The sequence below is a fragment of the Rattus rattus genome, chromosome 9, assembly GCF_011064425.1.
Source record: "Rattus rattus isolate New Zealand chromosome 9, Rrattus_CSIRO_v1, whole genome shotgun sequence".
NCBI lineage: Eukaryota > Metazoa > Chordata > Mammalia > Rodentia > Muridae > Rattus > Rattus rattus.
The window spans coordinates 71,642,383-71,654,726 of record NC_046162.1 but is presented as its reverse complement, the minus strand read 5'-3'; the positions used below and the strand labels follow the sequence as shown (position 1 = coordinate 71,654,726).

Genomic DNA, 12,344 nt, shown 5'->3' with positions numbered 1-12,344 from the left:
GGCTAATTCGAATTTTTTTTTTCTGTCTGAGACCGCCCATCTAAACTGGCTTCGCATCTCTGATAAAACGTGGAGCAATTTCACAATAAGACCTCAGGCCGAGGATGTAGCTCAGAGGCAGAGGTTGAGCCTGCCCTGCTCAAGGCCATGTTCAACCTCCGGAACCACAAAGAGAATGAAACAAAATGAAAAGAAAAGGTAAAAAATTCAGAATATGACCTCACAGACTCATCCTTACTTTGGTCTAAGTAAGTTTCACGTTAAGCAATTTAATAATTATCCTATAGGTAGAGTCTGGCTTCCTTGGCCAATTAAGAAAGGTCATTCTAGACAGGTGTGGCAGTACACACTTTTAATTCCAGCACCTGAGAGGCAGCAGAGTCAGGCGGATCTCTGAGTTTGAGGCCAGTCTAAGCTACAGAGAAACCCTGTCTCAAGAATGAAAGAAACAAAGAAAGCAAGCAAGGAAGCTGGGCTGGAGAGATAGCTCAACAATGGTTAAAAGCACCGACTGCTCTTCCAAAGGTCCTGAGTTCAATTCCCAGGAACCACATGGTGGCTCACAACCATCTGTAATGTGATTCGATGCCCTCTTCTGGTGTGTCTGAGGACAGCGACAGGGTACTTGTAAAGTTAAAAAACATTCTTGAAATAAAGAGAGAGAGAGAGAGAGAGAGAGAGAGAGAGAGAGAGAGAGAGAAGGGGGAAGGGAAAGCCACCCCTTAAACCTCTCAAATGTAATTACTACACTGAATACTTAAACAAATGTGGGGGATGTGGGGGGGGGTGCTCTAGCAGTTAAGAAAGGCGGAGCCAGGTGCCATACACTTAATCCCAGCAGACAGGTCTCTGAGTTGAGTTCGAAGCCAGTCCGGTCTCCGGTCTAGACAGTGAGTTCTAGGACAGCCAGGACTACATAGAGAGAACCTGACTCATTATTTGACTGAGTCAGCACCCTAGGATTGCACAGTCCCATCTATTACTACAGTCAAAGCTTCCAAACGGATTGGAAGCATGCGGACACCCCCAGGTCCGGTCGCCCTGGTCCTGCTCAGCAGTTCCAGAGGTGGGAAGACAGCATGTCCACAAAGCACCCGCACCAGGGAGGGGAGGGGTGTGTACGTCCATTCCCATTCATTTGCCTTTCTCCATCCTCCACAAAGCCGTACGCTGCTTCTTCATTGATAAGGTTAAGAGGCACCTAACTTCCGCTTAAAACCCAGCTCAAAATGCTGCCACCCCAGAAATGCTAGCAAACTCTAAAGCTTGTTGATAAGGCTGGGGGTGGGGAGTGGGGCGTGGCTAAACGATCCCTCTCAGTCTTTGGCAGCCAGTGTCGAGTGTCAAGTGTTTTGTAAACTTCAGGCTACTTTGATCTTGCCTGGGAGGGTCCTAGGGTCTCTCTCACCTTAACACAGGCGCCAGATGCCGCAGGAAGATTACTACCACCACCCCGGTAGGGGTGGGGGTTGGGGGGCAGCCATAGTCTGAGTAACACAAAAGCACAAGGCCCCTTTCACAAAGTAGTGAATAGATCACATGTCTGATAGATTAAATGCACCGGTTTTAAATACAAAATACGTCGTGGATCGCTGATTTCATTTGTTGCCACACCAAACCACAGGAGTCTTTTTTCAAACTGCCTTGATTGGCTTCATGTTCTGGCTATGTGGCCCTAGACAGACGCAAAGCACTTATGAAATATCCAAAGAGGTGGGGAGAAAGGGGAACGAAAACGAAGCCCGGGCCGGAGTGACCCTCACTGAGTCACTGTTTCCTCAATGGCGGAGCTCGCTGTTGGGGCGGCGGGGAGGGGTGGTCGGGGGGGGGCGGAGGAAGAATCGGAAGAATGCAAGCTGACCTGCGCGTGGAGGCCGAGCCCTTGAGCAGGGAGCCCCCTACCCTGCAGCCCCGATACTCAGAGCCCGGAGGGCTGGGCCCGACGGCCTGGAGCGCCCTCCCGTGGCCGCGCCGCGGGCCCCACCACTGGGGCTCTTCCTAAGACCACGCTCCCCGCCGCGGAAGGAACGAGACACGCAGAAAGTTTCCGAGCCAGGCGGTCAGCAAAGGACAAGCCAGATCCCGGAGGGAGCCTGGATGCTCGGACTGGGCAGGAGCCAGCGCCTAGACTGAAGGCGACAAGGAGAAGTCGGGTTCTAAACGGACCCTCTCTAGGCCTCCGACGTGCCCCCAGGAGGGACTCTCGGCAGATCCCGACCGCGCGGGATATGTCCCTGCAAACCCACCTCGTAAAGGGTACATGGGGACAGTGGCTATCACCACTGTCGGGGTACCCCGATACTCCGGCTGCAGAGCATGCTTGGGCTCTTGTACTCTGTGCATTTGCTTAATTAGAGGGAGGGGGCGCAACAGCTCCCTGTGACGCATTGTGGTCCCCAGTAATCTGATTCTAGATGTCCCCGAAGAGCTCACCTGGACTCCCCCGCCCCACCCCCACGCCGCCTTTCCTCTGCCGGGGTGACGAGTGGGAACAGCGAATCCCCTGCCTCCTCCCCCTACAGCCTCCAGATTTGGGCGCCAGGGTTTCCCCGCCGCACGCAGTGGACCCGCCGGCCGAGTGGTGGCGGCTGGGGACCCGAAGCGGGCGAGGCCGGGCGTGTGCCTACCTCGTCCACGGTGAGCGGCATGCAGATTCGGTACTCCTTCAGCAGCATGTTCCTGCCGGCCGCGGACCCCGGGAAAGAAGGGGGCGTCCCAACTGATGAGCAAGGCTGGAGCCCAGTGGAGGGCAAAAACGCTGGGAACCGGAGAGCGAAGCAGCCGGGGTGGTGCGCTCAGCTCCTAACTGCCTCCGGTCCGCCCCAGAGCATGTCAAGCTTCGGGTCCCGGTGTCTGTGACTCCCCCGCCTCCTTCCTCGCAGAGATCAGCTCTCCCGGTATTGCAAAGTCAGGCACTGAGGGAGGGAGACCCGCGGGAGACAGCTCGGATCAGCAGCCCGGGGCTGGTAGGCGCGGCTACCAGATCAGGACATGCCCGGCGGCGGGCAAGAGAGGCAAAAGGAAGGGGAAAAGGGATTTCCACAAATTCAAACAAATGCACAAAAGTCGCCCTCTCGATCCTCCTCCGAAAGCAGAGCTGAACCTGGCGAGCCCCCTTTTCTCCTACCCGTCTACCCTGGGTTAATGTCACCAGGAACACATTGCCGCGGGAACCGGCGATGCTGACTTTCCAAACAAAGGCTCGATGGGCTCCTCTCCCCCGGCGGTAAACAAGATTTCCTGCTCTTTTTTAGGGCCAGTCCCCGAGTCTCTCCGGAGCTCAGCTGAGAGAGAGAAGGGAAACCGTGGCCGCCAGGGCTCTGCCCTGCTCTGGGCCCCGGGTGTCTTCAACCTCGGCGGTTGGCTGCCAGCGCCTTGCGCGCGTCCCCTCCCCCGAGTCCCTCGGCTCTGCGAGCTCCGTGCGTGCCCGTGAGTTTGCAGCCAGCTCGCCGCGACTGGAGAGTCCGCGCCGAGCTGCAGTGTGCCTGGGGCAGGGAGGTGGGTGCGGGAGGAGCGAGAGCGACGAGGCTGACATCAGCAGCGGCCGCGGCGGGGAGGGTAGCCCCAACCGGCCAATGGGGAAATGGCAAAGAATGTGGAGGATTTAAACAAAACAGCATGTCTCTCCCCGTCTGCTGCCAGACAGCCAGGGCTGTCCCAGAACCTAGAGCAGCTAGCGACGAAGAGAATCGCAAAGAGGGGCTATCCTGGACTCTGACAACGTTGGGATCTGTTTTCGAATGTACTCTGGGTGTCATGGGGCTCTCTAGTTAATCGCTCTGGAAACTCAGTTTCCAAAGTACACTAGTGCCCCTTGACTTTGGGGGTGGGGGCGTCTTTACAAATGCTCACAGAGAACATTTTTCTCTCTGATAGGGTAAGGCAAGGCCGAGGGCAAAAGAGGTGATGGTTTTACAGTATGTTTTTCTAATACGTTTTTAAGACGGAATCCTCCAGCAGTGTTGGTAAAAACAAAGTATAAATGCTCGCGCTCACATCACACACACACACACACACACACACACACACACACACACACACACACACACAGAGAGAGAGAGAGAGAGAGAGAGAGAGAGAGAGAGAGAGAGAGAGAGAGAGAGAGAGAGAGATTGCCTGTTACCTCTTTCTCCCTGGCTCTACAATCCTACTGCAAGCTTCCCAGAGCAGAAAGAATAGGTTTTCGTGTCAGCACTCCTAAGTTCAAAAAGTCACAGTGAAATGTCAATTAAAATGCCTGGGGTGTTGGTATTTCATCCATATTAAACAGATCTCTCATTTTAACCACAAGAAGCACATTCTTCGGTTACTCAGGAAGCAGCATGTAACTGCTGAAGTCTGGTTTTCATTTGTCTGACATTCTTTTTTTTTTTTTTAGCTTGTTTTCCTAAAAGTGAAAAAAAAAATGCATCCAGTGCCTATAGGAGGATAATCTGTAAGCATCACTGGCTCTCATGTATAGATACATAGATGTGTGTGTGTGTGTGTGTGTGTGTGTGTGTGTGTGTGTATGCTTGTGAACTCTGGAAACCTGTATCCACCCATAGAGCTTGCATCGGGCAAGGCAGACTATGCAGGCCTCAATAATACAGATGTTAAAATTATGCTCAGTAGGTCACTAAGCAACATAATGGGAATGGGCTCTGGCCAAAGTTGTCTAGATGACCCACGTTTAGAGCTCAGGGAACATGATCCACCCTGCTAGGAAAAGGACACCCTAAATCTAGCTTATATTTTGGTTAAGAAAGAAAGAAACAAAGAAAAAAATATTTTCTAGATAAATGCTTCCCATAGTTGGCTCAGAAATATTTACAGCAGCTAATTAAAGCCAAACCGAATTCCTTGAGAACTGTGTTTGTTTTTGCTTTTGTTTTGTTTTTGAGATAGGGTTACTCGGTGTAGCCCTGTTTGTCCTCGAACTCACTTTGAAGTCCGGGCTGACCTTGAACTCAAGAGACCCACCTGCCTCTGCCTCCCAAGTGCTGGGATTAAAGGTATAGTCAGCCACCATCCTTTGAGGTAGATCATTTAAATTTGACCTGATAGTTGAACTGGAAACCCTTGAGACAAAAGCAAAAACAAACAAACAAAAGAAAGAAAGAAAGAAAAACAAGCTGTTTTCCTTCTTCTTTTCCTCTTAGTGGAGTGGCATTTAATAACCTTTACACAGACCCTTCTGTGCATTTTCAGTTATCTCTAGACTGCTAATACTGTGTAAGGCAACTTGTATGCTAGCTACGTAGTTGCTATATTACCTTGTTCAGAGAATAAGGACAGATGGGGAAACTTTGCATGTATTCAGTACAGTAGTGTTTTTTTTTTTTTTTTTTTTCTTTTTTTTTTTTTTTCGAGCTGGGGACCCGAACCCAGGGCCTTCGCTTCCCAAAGCAAGGCTCTACCACTGAGCTAAATCCCCAACCCAGTAGTGTTTTCTGAATGTTTTTTAATCCATGGGAGGTGAATCCACGGACAGGGAACCCGGACACTGCTGGCTGACTCTGCTTTTCTTCCACCTCCTGTTACCCCTCCCCATGCATTGTCTTTCCCTTTTTACTCAGCGCCTCTATTGCCTGCTCTCACTAAGTGTGCAAGCACAGCTCTAACCCCAGCACCTTGAAGGCCTGACAACAGGATGCTCCAGGCTCTGAGACTGTCTCTCCCACTTTAGCCCATTAATATTTCTTAACCCTAATGCCTGCAAAAAAAAAAAAACTTCGTTTTTTCAGCCTCGATCCTTCTGCCCGTCCCATTGCCTTCTCGGAGAACCCTTCATGCCATCCCTGGCCTCTCGACATCATTTTAAAGCCAAGCATTGACTACCCATGTATATGTTATGGAAAGTAACGCCGACAGCAATGTGCTGAATTGTTGAGGACGCAATACTAGAGGTGCCTGTGTTAACGTAAATACTACAGGAAACATATGGGAACCTGTGGACCAGATGGAATGAGGAAGAGAGGAAGGGACATAAACAATCTGGGCGGGAATTAGGGGCAGCTAGGATTCATTACTATGGTTCGTGGTCTGGGGTTAGGAAGAGTTCATTCATAACTCATTTAGTCTTGGGGAAGAGGATGCCATCTACTGGTCAAAAGTGGGTGCTTACAAGTGTTTCAAGTCCTGCCTTCAGCAGCCCCAAGTAAAGGACAATCCTTCCTTCCTTCCTTCCTTCCTTCCTTCCTTCCTTCCTTCCTTCCTTCCTCCTTCATTTTGTCGTTGTCGATGATTCTGGATGCAAAGAGTTTCTGAGTAGCCCTGGCTGTCCAGGAGCTCACTCTGCAAAGCAGAATGGCCTTGAATTCAGAGATCCGCCCACCTCTGCCTCCTGAGTGCTGGAATTAGAGGCACGTGCCACCACCTCCCAGCCATACCTGTTCCTTTCTAGCTGACCGAGGGCAACACTATCATGGTAATGGTTGATAAGAGGTTCCATCATCTGCAGTTATCGGTCGTCGAATGTAAAAATGAGGGTAGGGCACAGGGAAAGTAAAGGCATCACGCGTTGACTTCGGGTCGCAGGACAGAAGGCACTTTGTTATGGAAGGCACTGAAAGATAAGAACAGAATTCTTGGTTTCACTGATTAAATATGTCAACCCTCCACCATCCAGCATTTGGCCGTGTTGAGGAGGGGGCGACCGGGAATCAGTGTAAGATCCATTGGTCCTACGCAAGGGTCTAATTACTCTGAACTTGATTGGGACTGACTTTCAGCCTCTAGAAGAGCAAGCTCGGGGGTTGGAGGTTTAGAGACTGATTTTCAACTTGTCCAAAGGGGTTGCATGGGGGAGGCTGAGGTGTAGTTCAATAGGAGATCTCTCATCCTGCTCAAGACCTGGTTTCTTCTAGCTCTGCAGTGGGGAAGAGAAAGGGTTGAGAGAAGATGATTTAAAAAGAAAAAGGTAGCCATTGGGAACTGGAGAGATGGCACAGTGGTTGAGAGCACTTGGCTGTTAGAGAGGATGCCAGTTCTGTTCTTAACGCCTACATCAAGAGGCTCCCAACCGCCTGTACCTCCAGTTCAGGGCATCTGACATCCTCTTCTAGCTCTGAAGGCCCTCAGATACACGTGGAAAAGTCACATTTATGCACGCCTATAATAATTCTAGGGCTGGGGAGATGCCTCCGTGGTTAAGAGCACTGACTGCTCTTCCAGAGGTCCTGAGTTTGATTCCCAGAAACCACGTGGTGGCTCACGACCATCTGTAATGGGATCCGATGCCCTCTTCTGGTGTGTCTCGATGACGGCGACATTGTACTTATATAAAATAAACCTTTAAACAAAAATATATAGTAATAATAGTAATAATTTTAAAAATCGTTCCCAGAGTAAATGGTGCACATGTTTAATCCCAGTACTCAGGAGGCAGAAGCAGGCAGATCGAGAGGCCATAGTCTATATATAGTGAGTTCCAGGTCAGCACGAGCTGGACAGTGAAACCCTGTCTCCAAAGAAAGGAAGGAAGGAAGGAAAGAAGGAAGGAAGGAAGGAAGGAAGGAAGGAAGGGTAACTCCCATTGTCATTCCCATTCTGTTTTGTACTGCCAAAGTAGCCCCTGGTGAGGCCCCCTCTTTGCCTTAATCTCAACCTTCATCGCTTAGCTAAGGTGGTATCTGCTGTGACCAGCTCATGCTTAAGAAGTACGAAAGACCCACTCTAATGTGGAATCCCCCTGACTGTGTGTGGTTGCCTCTCTGTAGTGGGAGGAGATACATGTGGACACACGCTCATGCATGAGGAGACCAGGAGTCATCATCCGCCATTTTGAGGCAGAGTCTCTCACTGGGACTTGGTGTTTGTCAGCCAGGCTATTTTAGACTAAGCTGGCCAGCCAGAGAGCTCCAAAGATCTGCTGGTCTCTACTGAGATTACCAATCCAAGCCACCACCACACCAGTATGTGGGTTCTGGGGATCAAACTCAGCCCCCCCCCTGCTTTCTCAGAAAACACTTTATTAACTTTGCCATCTCCCAGCCCCTCTCTGATTTATTTATTCAGTTTTTTTCCTTCAGTGCTGAGGACTGAACCCTGGGTCTTGCAAGGTTAAGTGCTTTATCACTGACCTACGACCCTATCCCTAATCTTCAACTTTTTTTTTTTTTTTTTTTGCGGAGCTGAGGACCAAACCCAGGGCCTTGCGCTTGCTAGGCAAGCGCTCTACCACAGAGCTAAATCCCCAACCCCTCAACTATTTTTTAAGACAAAGAACTTTAAAAAAAGAGATTTATTTATCTGTATTTTATGTGTATGAGCATCACCTGCAAGTTTGTATATACCACGTGGTGTGCCTGATGCCCACGGAGGCCAGAAGAGGGCGCCCTAATCTCTGGAATTTGAATTGTAGATTGTGAATGCCCAGGTGGGTGCTGGGAACCAAACCTGGGTTCTCTGCGAGATCACTCAGTGTTCTTTTTGTGGTATCTCAGGACAGGCTTTCTCTGTGTAGCTTTGGCTGTCTTAGAACTCATTCTGTAGACCAGGCTGGCCTTAAACTCAGAGGTCCACCTGCCTCTGCCTCCCAAGTGCTGAGGGGAAAGGTGTGCACCACTGCTACTTGGCATAATAACTCATATCAAAACTCCAGGCGAGCTCTTTCTCTCCGGCCCGTGGCGCCGGCAAGATGGGTAAGTGTCGTGGTCTCTGTACTGCCCGGAAGCTTCGCAGTCACTGACAGGATCAGAAGTGGCATGATAAACAGTACAAGAAAGCCCACTTGGGCACAGCCCTGAAGGCCAATCCGTTTGGGGGTGCCTCTCATGCAAAAGGAATTGTGCTGGAAAAAGTAGGGGTTGAAGACAAACAGCCAAATTCTGCCATCCGGAAGTGTGTCAGGGTGCAGCTCATTAAGAACGGCAAGAAGATCACAGCGTTCGTGCCCAATGACGGTTACTTGAACTTCATTGAGGAAAATGATGAAGTTCTGGTTTCTGGATTTGGTCGCAAAGGCCATGCCGTGGGTGATATTCCTGGAGTCCGCTTTAAGGTGGTTAAAGTAGCCAATGTGTCTCTTTTGGCTCTGTACAAAGGCAAGAAGGAAAGACCAAGATCATAAAATTTTGACAATGGAAACAGAATAATAAATTTTCATATCCTGGAAAAAAAAAACAAAACTCCAGGCGAGGAGATAAAAAGATCGCTCCACAGTTAAAAGCACTGGCTGCTCTTCCAGACGACCTGCGTCAATTCCCAGCACGCAGGTGCAGCTCACAATCCTCTGTTACTCCAGGCTCAGGGGAACCGATACCCTCTTCTAGACTCCTTGGGTTGGGTACCAGGTACACACGTGATATGCAGACATAAATGAAGGTCAAACACTCCTACGCATAAAAAATTGTAAATGTTTAAAATTTTTAAAAATTGAATGACTGTGATAAACAGAACAATGGCTTCCAAAGATACCAAGTCCCAGCTCTGAGAACCTGAAAATGTTGCCTTATTCGGGGTCTTTGCAGATGTGACCAAATTGAGGATTTTGAGATGAAGTGGTTGTTGTAGATGAGGCCTAAAAAGAGTTATGCAACAGAGAGAGCTAGAGCTGTGGATCTCAACCTTCTAAGGCGACGACCGTTTGATACAGTTCCTCACGCTGTGGTGACCCCCAACCACGACATTATCTTCATTGCTACTTCATAACTGTAATTCTGCTACTGTTATGAGTCGTAACATAAATGTCTGATATGCAGGATAGCTGATATGCCACCCCCAAAGAGGTCAGGACCCGTGTGTTGAGAACTGCTGAGCTAGAAGAGATCGGATAACCACAGAAAGGAGAAGAGAGACTGGGGAGACAGCTCAATCTCTTTCCTATGGTGCCCAGTTTCCCTCTTACCCTCTATAGCAGGTACGGATTCATACACACACACACACACACACACACACACACACACACACACACACGTATTATTATTTTCAAATCCATCAGTTTCCCTAATTGCCTTAAAAGCAGGCAGTTGACAGAAACAAGTACAGGAACATTTCTATAAGGCTTTCCTTCAGTACCGCTATGCCAATATGACTTCTAACTTCAAATTTCTTTTTTTTTTTTTTTTTTTCTTTTTTTTTTTGGAGCTGGGGACCAAATCCAGGGCCTTGCGCTTTCTAGGCAAGCGCCCTACCGCTGAGCTAAATCCCCAACCCCTAACTTCAAATTTCTAGCAACTATGACTTCCCTTAAGGTGAACTGTGCACCTACACTCTCATCTTCTTAACCCAGCCACGTAGCCTGCCAATAGACACCCCATGTGCATCCCAAGATGGTGATATTCCTCTTTCCCTCCTGCCTCAATCCTCCCTAACTGGCTGCTTCCTGAGAAATGGTGTCCCCACCCAAGCAGACGCTGTGACCGACCTGTTCCAGCCCTTTCCTGTCATCCGTCAGCCAACTCAACTCCATCTTCAGACTAGGTAGGTCCTGCATCCAGCCACTTCTTGGCACCTCCGCTGCCTCCCTCTCATCTCATAGTCATAATCGTTTTTCCTTTGGGGGTTATTACAAAAATCTCTCAGTCTCCCAACTTCTGCCCAAGCTTAGTGAGCTCACAGCATCCAGAATGAGTCTTTGTTTGTTGGGTGTGTGTGTGTGTGTGTGTGTGTGTGTGTGTGTGTGTGTGTGATCATAGAGCTGGGAATGGGATCCCTGAATGCTAACTAATCACTCTACCATTAAGCCACACCCCAGCTCCCTGGCTGATTCATGCTGCGTGTTTGTTCTCAAAGTGTGCTCTCAGTGTGCCCTTGCAGATGATCCTTGTAACGTGTTTTAGCTCATACCACTCCTTTGTTTCCACTGGCTCTCCATCTTACTAGAGCTAAAACCAGTCTGGGGGCTGGAGAGATACATATCTCAGCAGTTAAGACTCTTGCTCAGGCTCAAGAGATGGCTCAGAGGTTAAGAGCACTGACTGCCCTTCCTGAGGTCCTGAGTTCAATTCCCAGCAACCACATGGTGGCTCACAACCATCTGTAATGGGATCCGGTGCCCTCTTCAGCTGTGTCTGAATAGAGCAACAATGTACTCATATACATAAGATAAATGAATATATCTTTTTAAAAAGGAGCACTGTCTACAGGTTTATTTAAAAAGAAAAAAAGAGCACTTGCTCTGGTTGGACTTTAGTTCAATGACCAGCAGTCACATTATAGGGGATCTGACGTTCTTTTCTGGCCTCCTTGGGCATCAGGCATACTTATGGTGCACATACGTACATGCAGACTCCTATGTATAAATTAAATAAAAAACCAAAAACCTTTCAACCTCCAGCTCATATTTTCCTCTTTTTTTTTTTTTCCGGAGCTGGGGACCGAACCCGGGGCCTTGAAGCTTGCTAGGCAAGCGCTCTACCACTGAGCTAAATCCCCAACCCCCATATTTTCCTCTTTTATGAACAGCAAACCCTTGTGATGTCTGTGGTACCCAAGGAACACACCTGTCACATTCCACACTTTGACAGTTGGAATTCTTTTTTTTTTAAGATTAATAAATTTTATATTTACTATAAAATATAGAATAAATTTTATATTTACTATATATAAGTACACTGTAGTTGTCTTCAGACACACCAGAAGAGGGCATCAGATCCCATTACAGATGGTTGTGAGCCACCATGTGGTTGCTGGGAATTGAACTCAGGACCTCTGGAAGAACAGGCAGTGCTCTTAACCACTGAGCCATCTCTCCAGCCCTACAGTTGGAATCCTTGTGCATGGTGCACCTATATTATGACTTCTTCGTGGCTTCTTGTTGTAGCTGTTATCATTGCTGGAGGTTGCCCCAGGACCTTCTGCCTGTAGACACTCTACCATTTAGCCACATCCCCAGCCTTCTTTGTTTCCTACTATAGACATGTTTTAGTTCACCTACAGTTCCACATGTGTGTGATCTACAGGTCTTTAATTTTTTAAGATTAATTTATTTTATGTATGAGTACAGTGTTGCTGTCTTCAGACACACAAGAAGAGGGCATTGGTCCCATTACAAATGGTTGTGGGCCACCTTGTGGTGCTGGGAGTTGAACTCAGGACCTCTGGAAGAGCAGTCAGTGCTCTTAACCACTGAGCCATCTCTCCAGCCCCTAAAAGTTTGTTTTTTTTTTAATGGTTTCTATGCTATGTCACAGAAATTTAGAGGATGTAGGTAATAAAGCTTGTACAGGCTTTTAAAATAGCAATTTTCAGGTCGGGGGATGGCTCAGCTGGTAGAGGTGCCTGCTGCTAATCCCGAAAACCGAGTTCAATTTCCAGACCCCACATGGGGGAAGGCAAGACTGACTCCTACAAGGTGTCCCCGTACCTCCACATGGATATAACTAAATGAAATGTAATTGGCTAAAAACAATCTAGGGGCT

The 12,344-nt window shown here is 48.6% G+C and overlaps 1 protein-coding gene and 1 pseudogene across 2 annotated transcripts in view; one reads left to right on the top strand and one right to left on the bottom strand.

The window, feature by feature from the left end:
* Pitpnc1 (phosphatidylinositol transfer protein cytoplasmic 1) overlaps positions 1–3,542 on the bottom strand; it is a 263,465-nt gene extending 259,923 nt beyond the window's left edge. For both annotated transcript variants that reach the window (XM_032913822.1, XM_032913823.1), the window contains exon 1: positions 2,628–3,542. In XM_032913822.1, coding sequence (XP_032769713.1) covers positions 2,628–2,675 — 48 coding nt within the window. In that variant the 5' untranslated portion in view covers positions 2,676–3,542. The remainder of the gene's footprint in view (positions 1–2,627) is intronic.
* A 5,040-nt stretch (positions 3,543–8,582) lies between these two features.
* LOC116909539 lies at positions 8,583–9,092 on the top strand (annotated as a pseudogene).
* Positions 9,093–12,344: the final 3,252 nt, after the last annotated feature.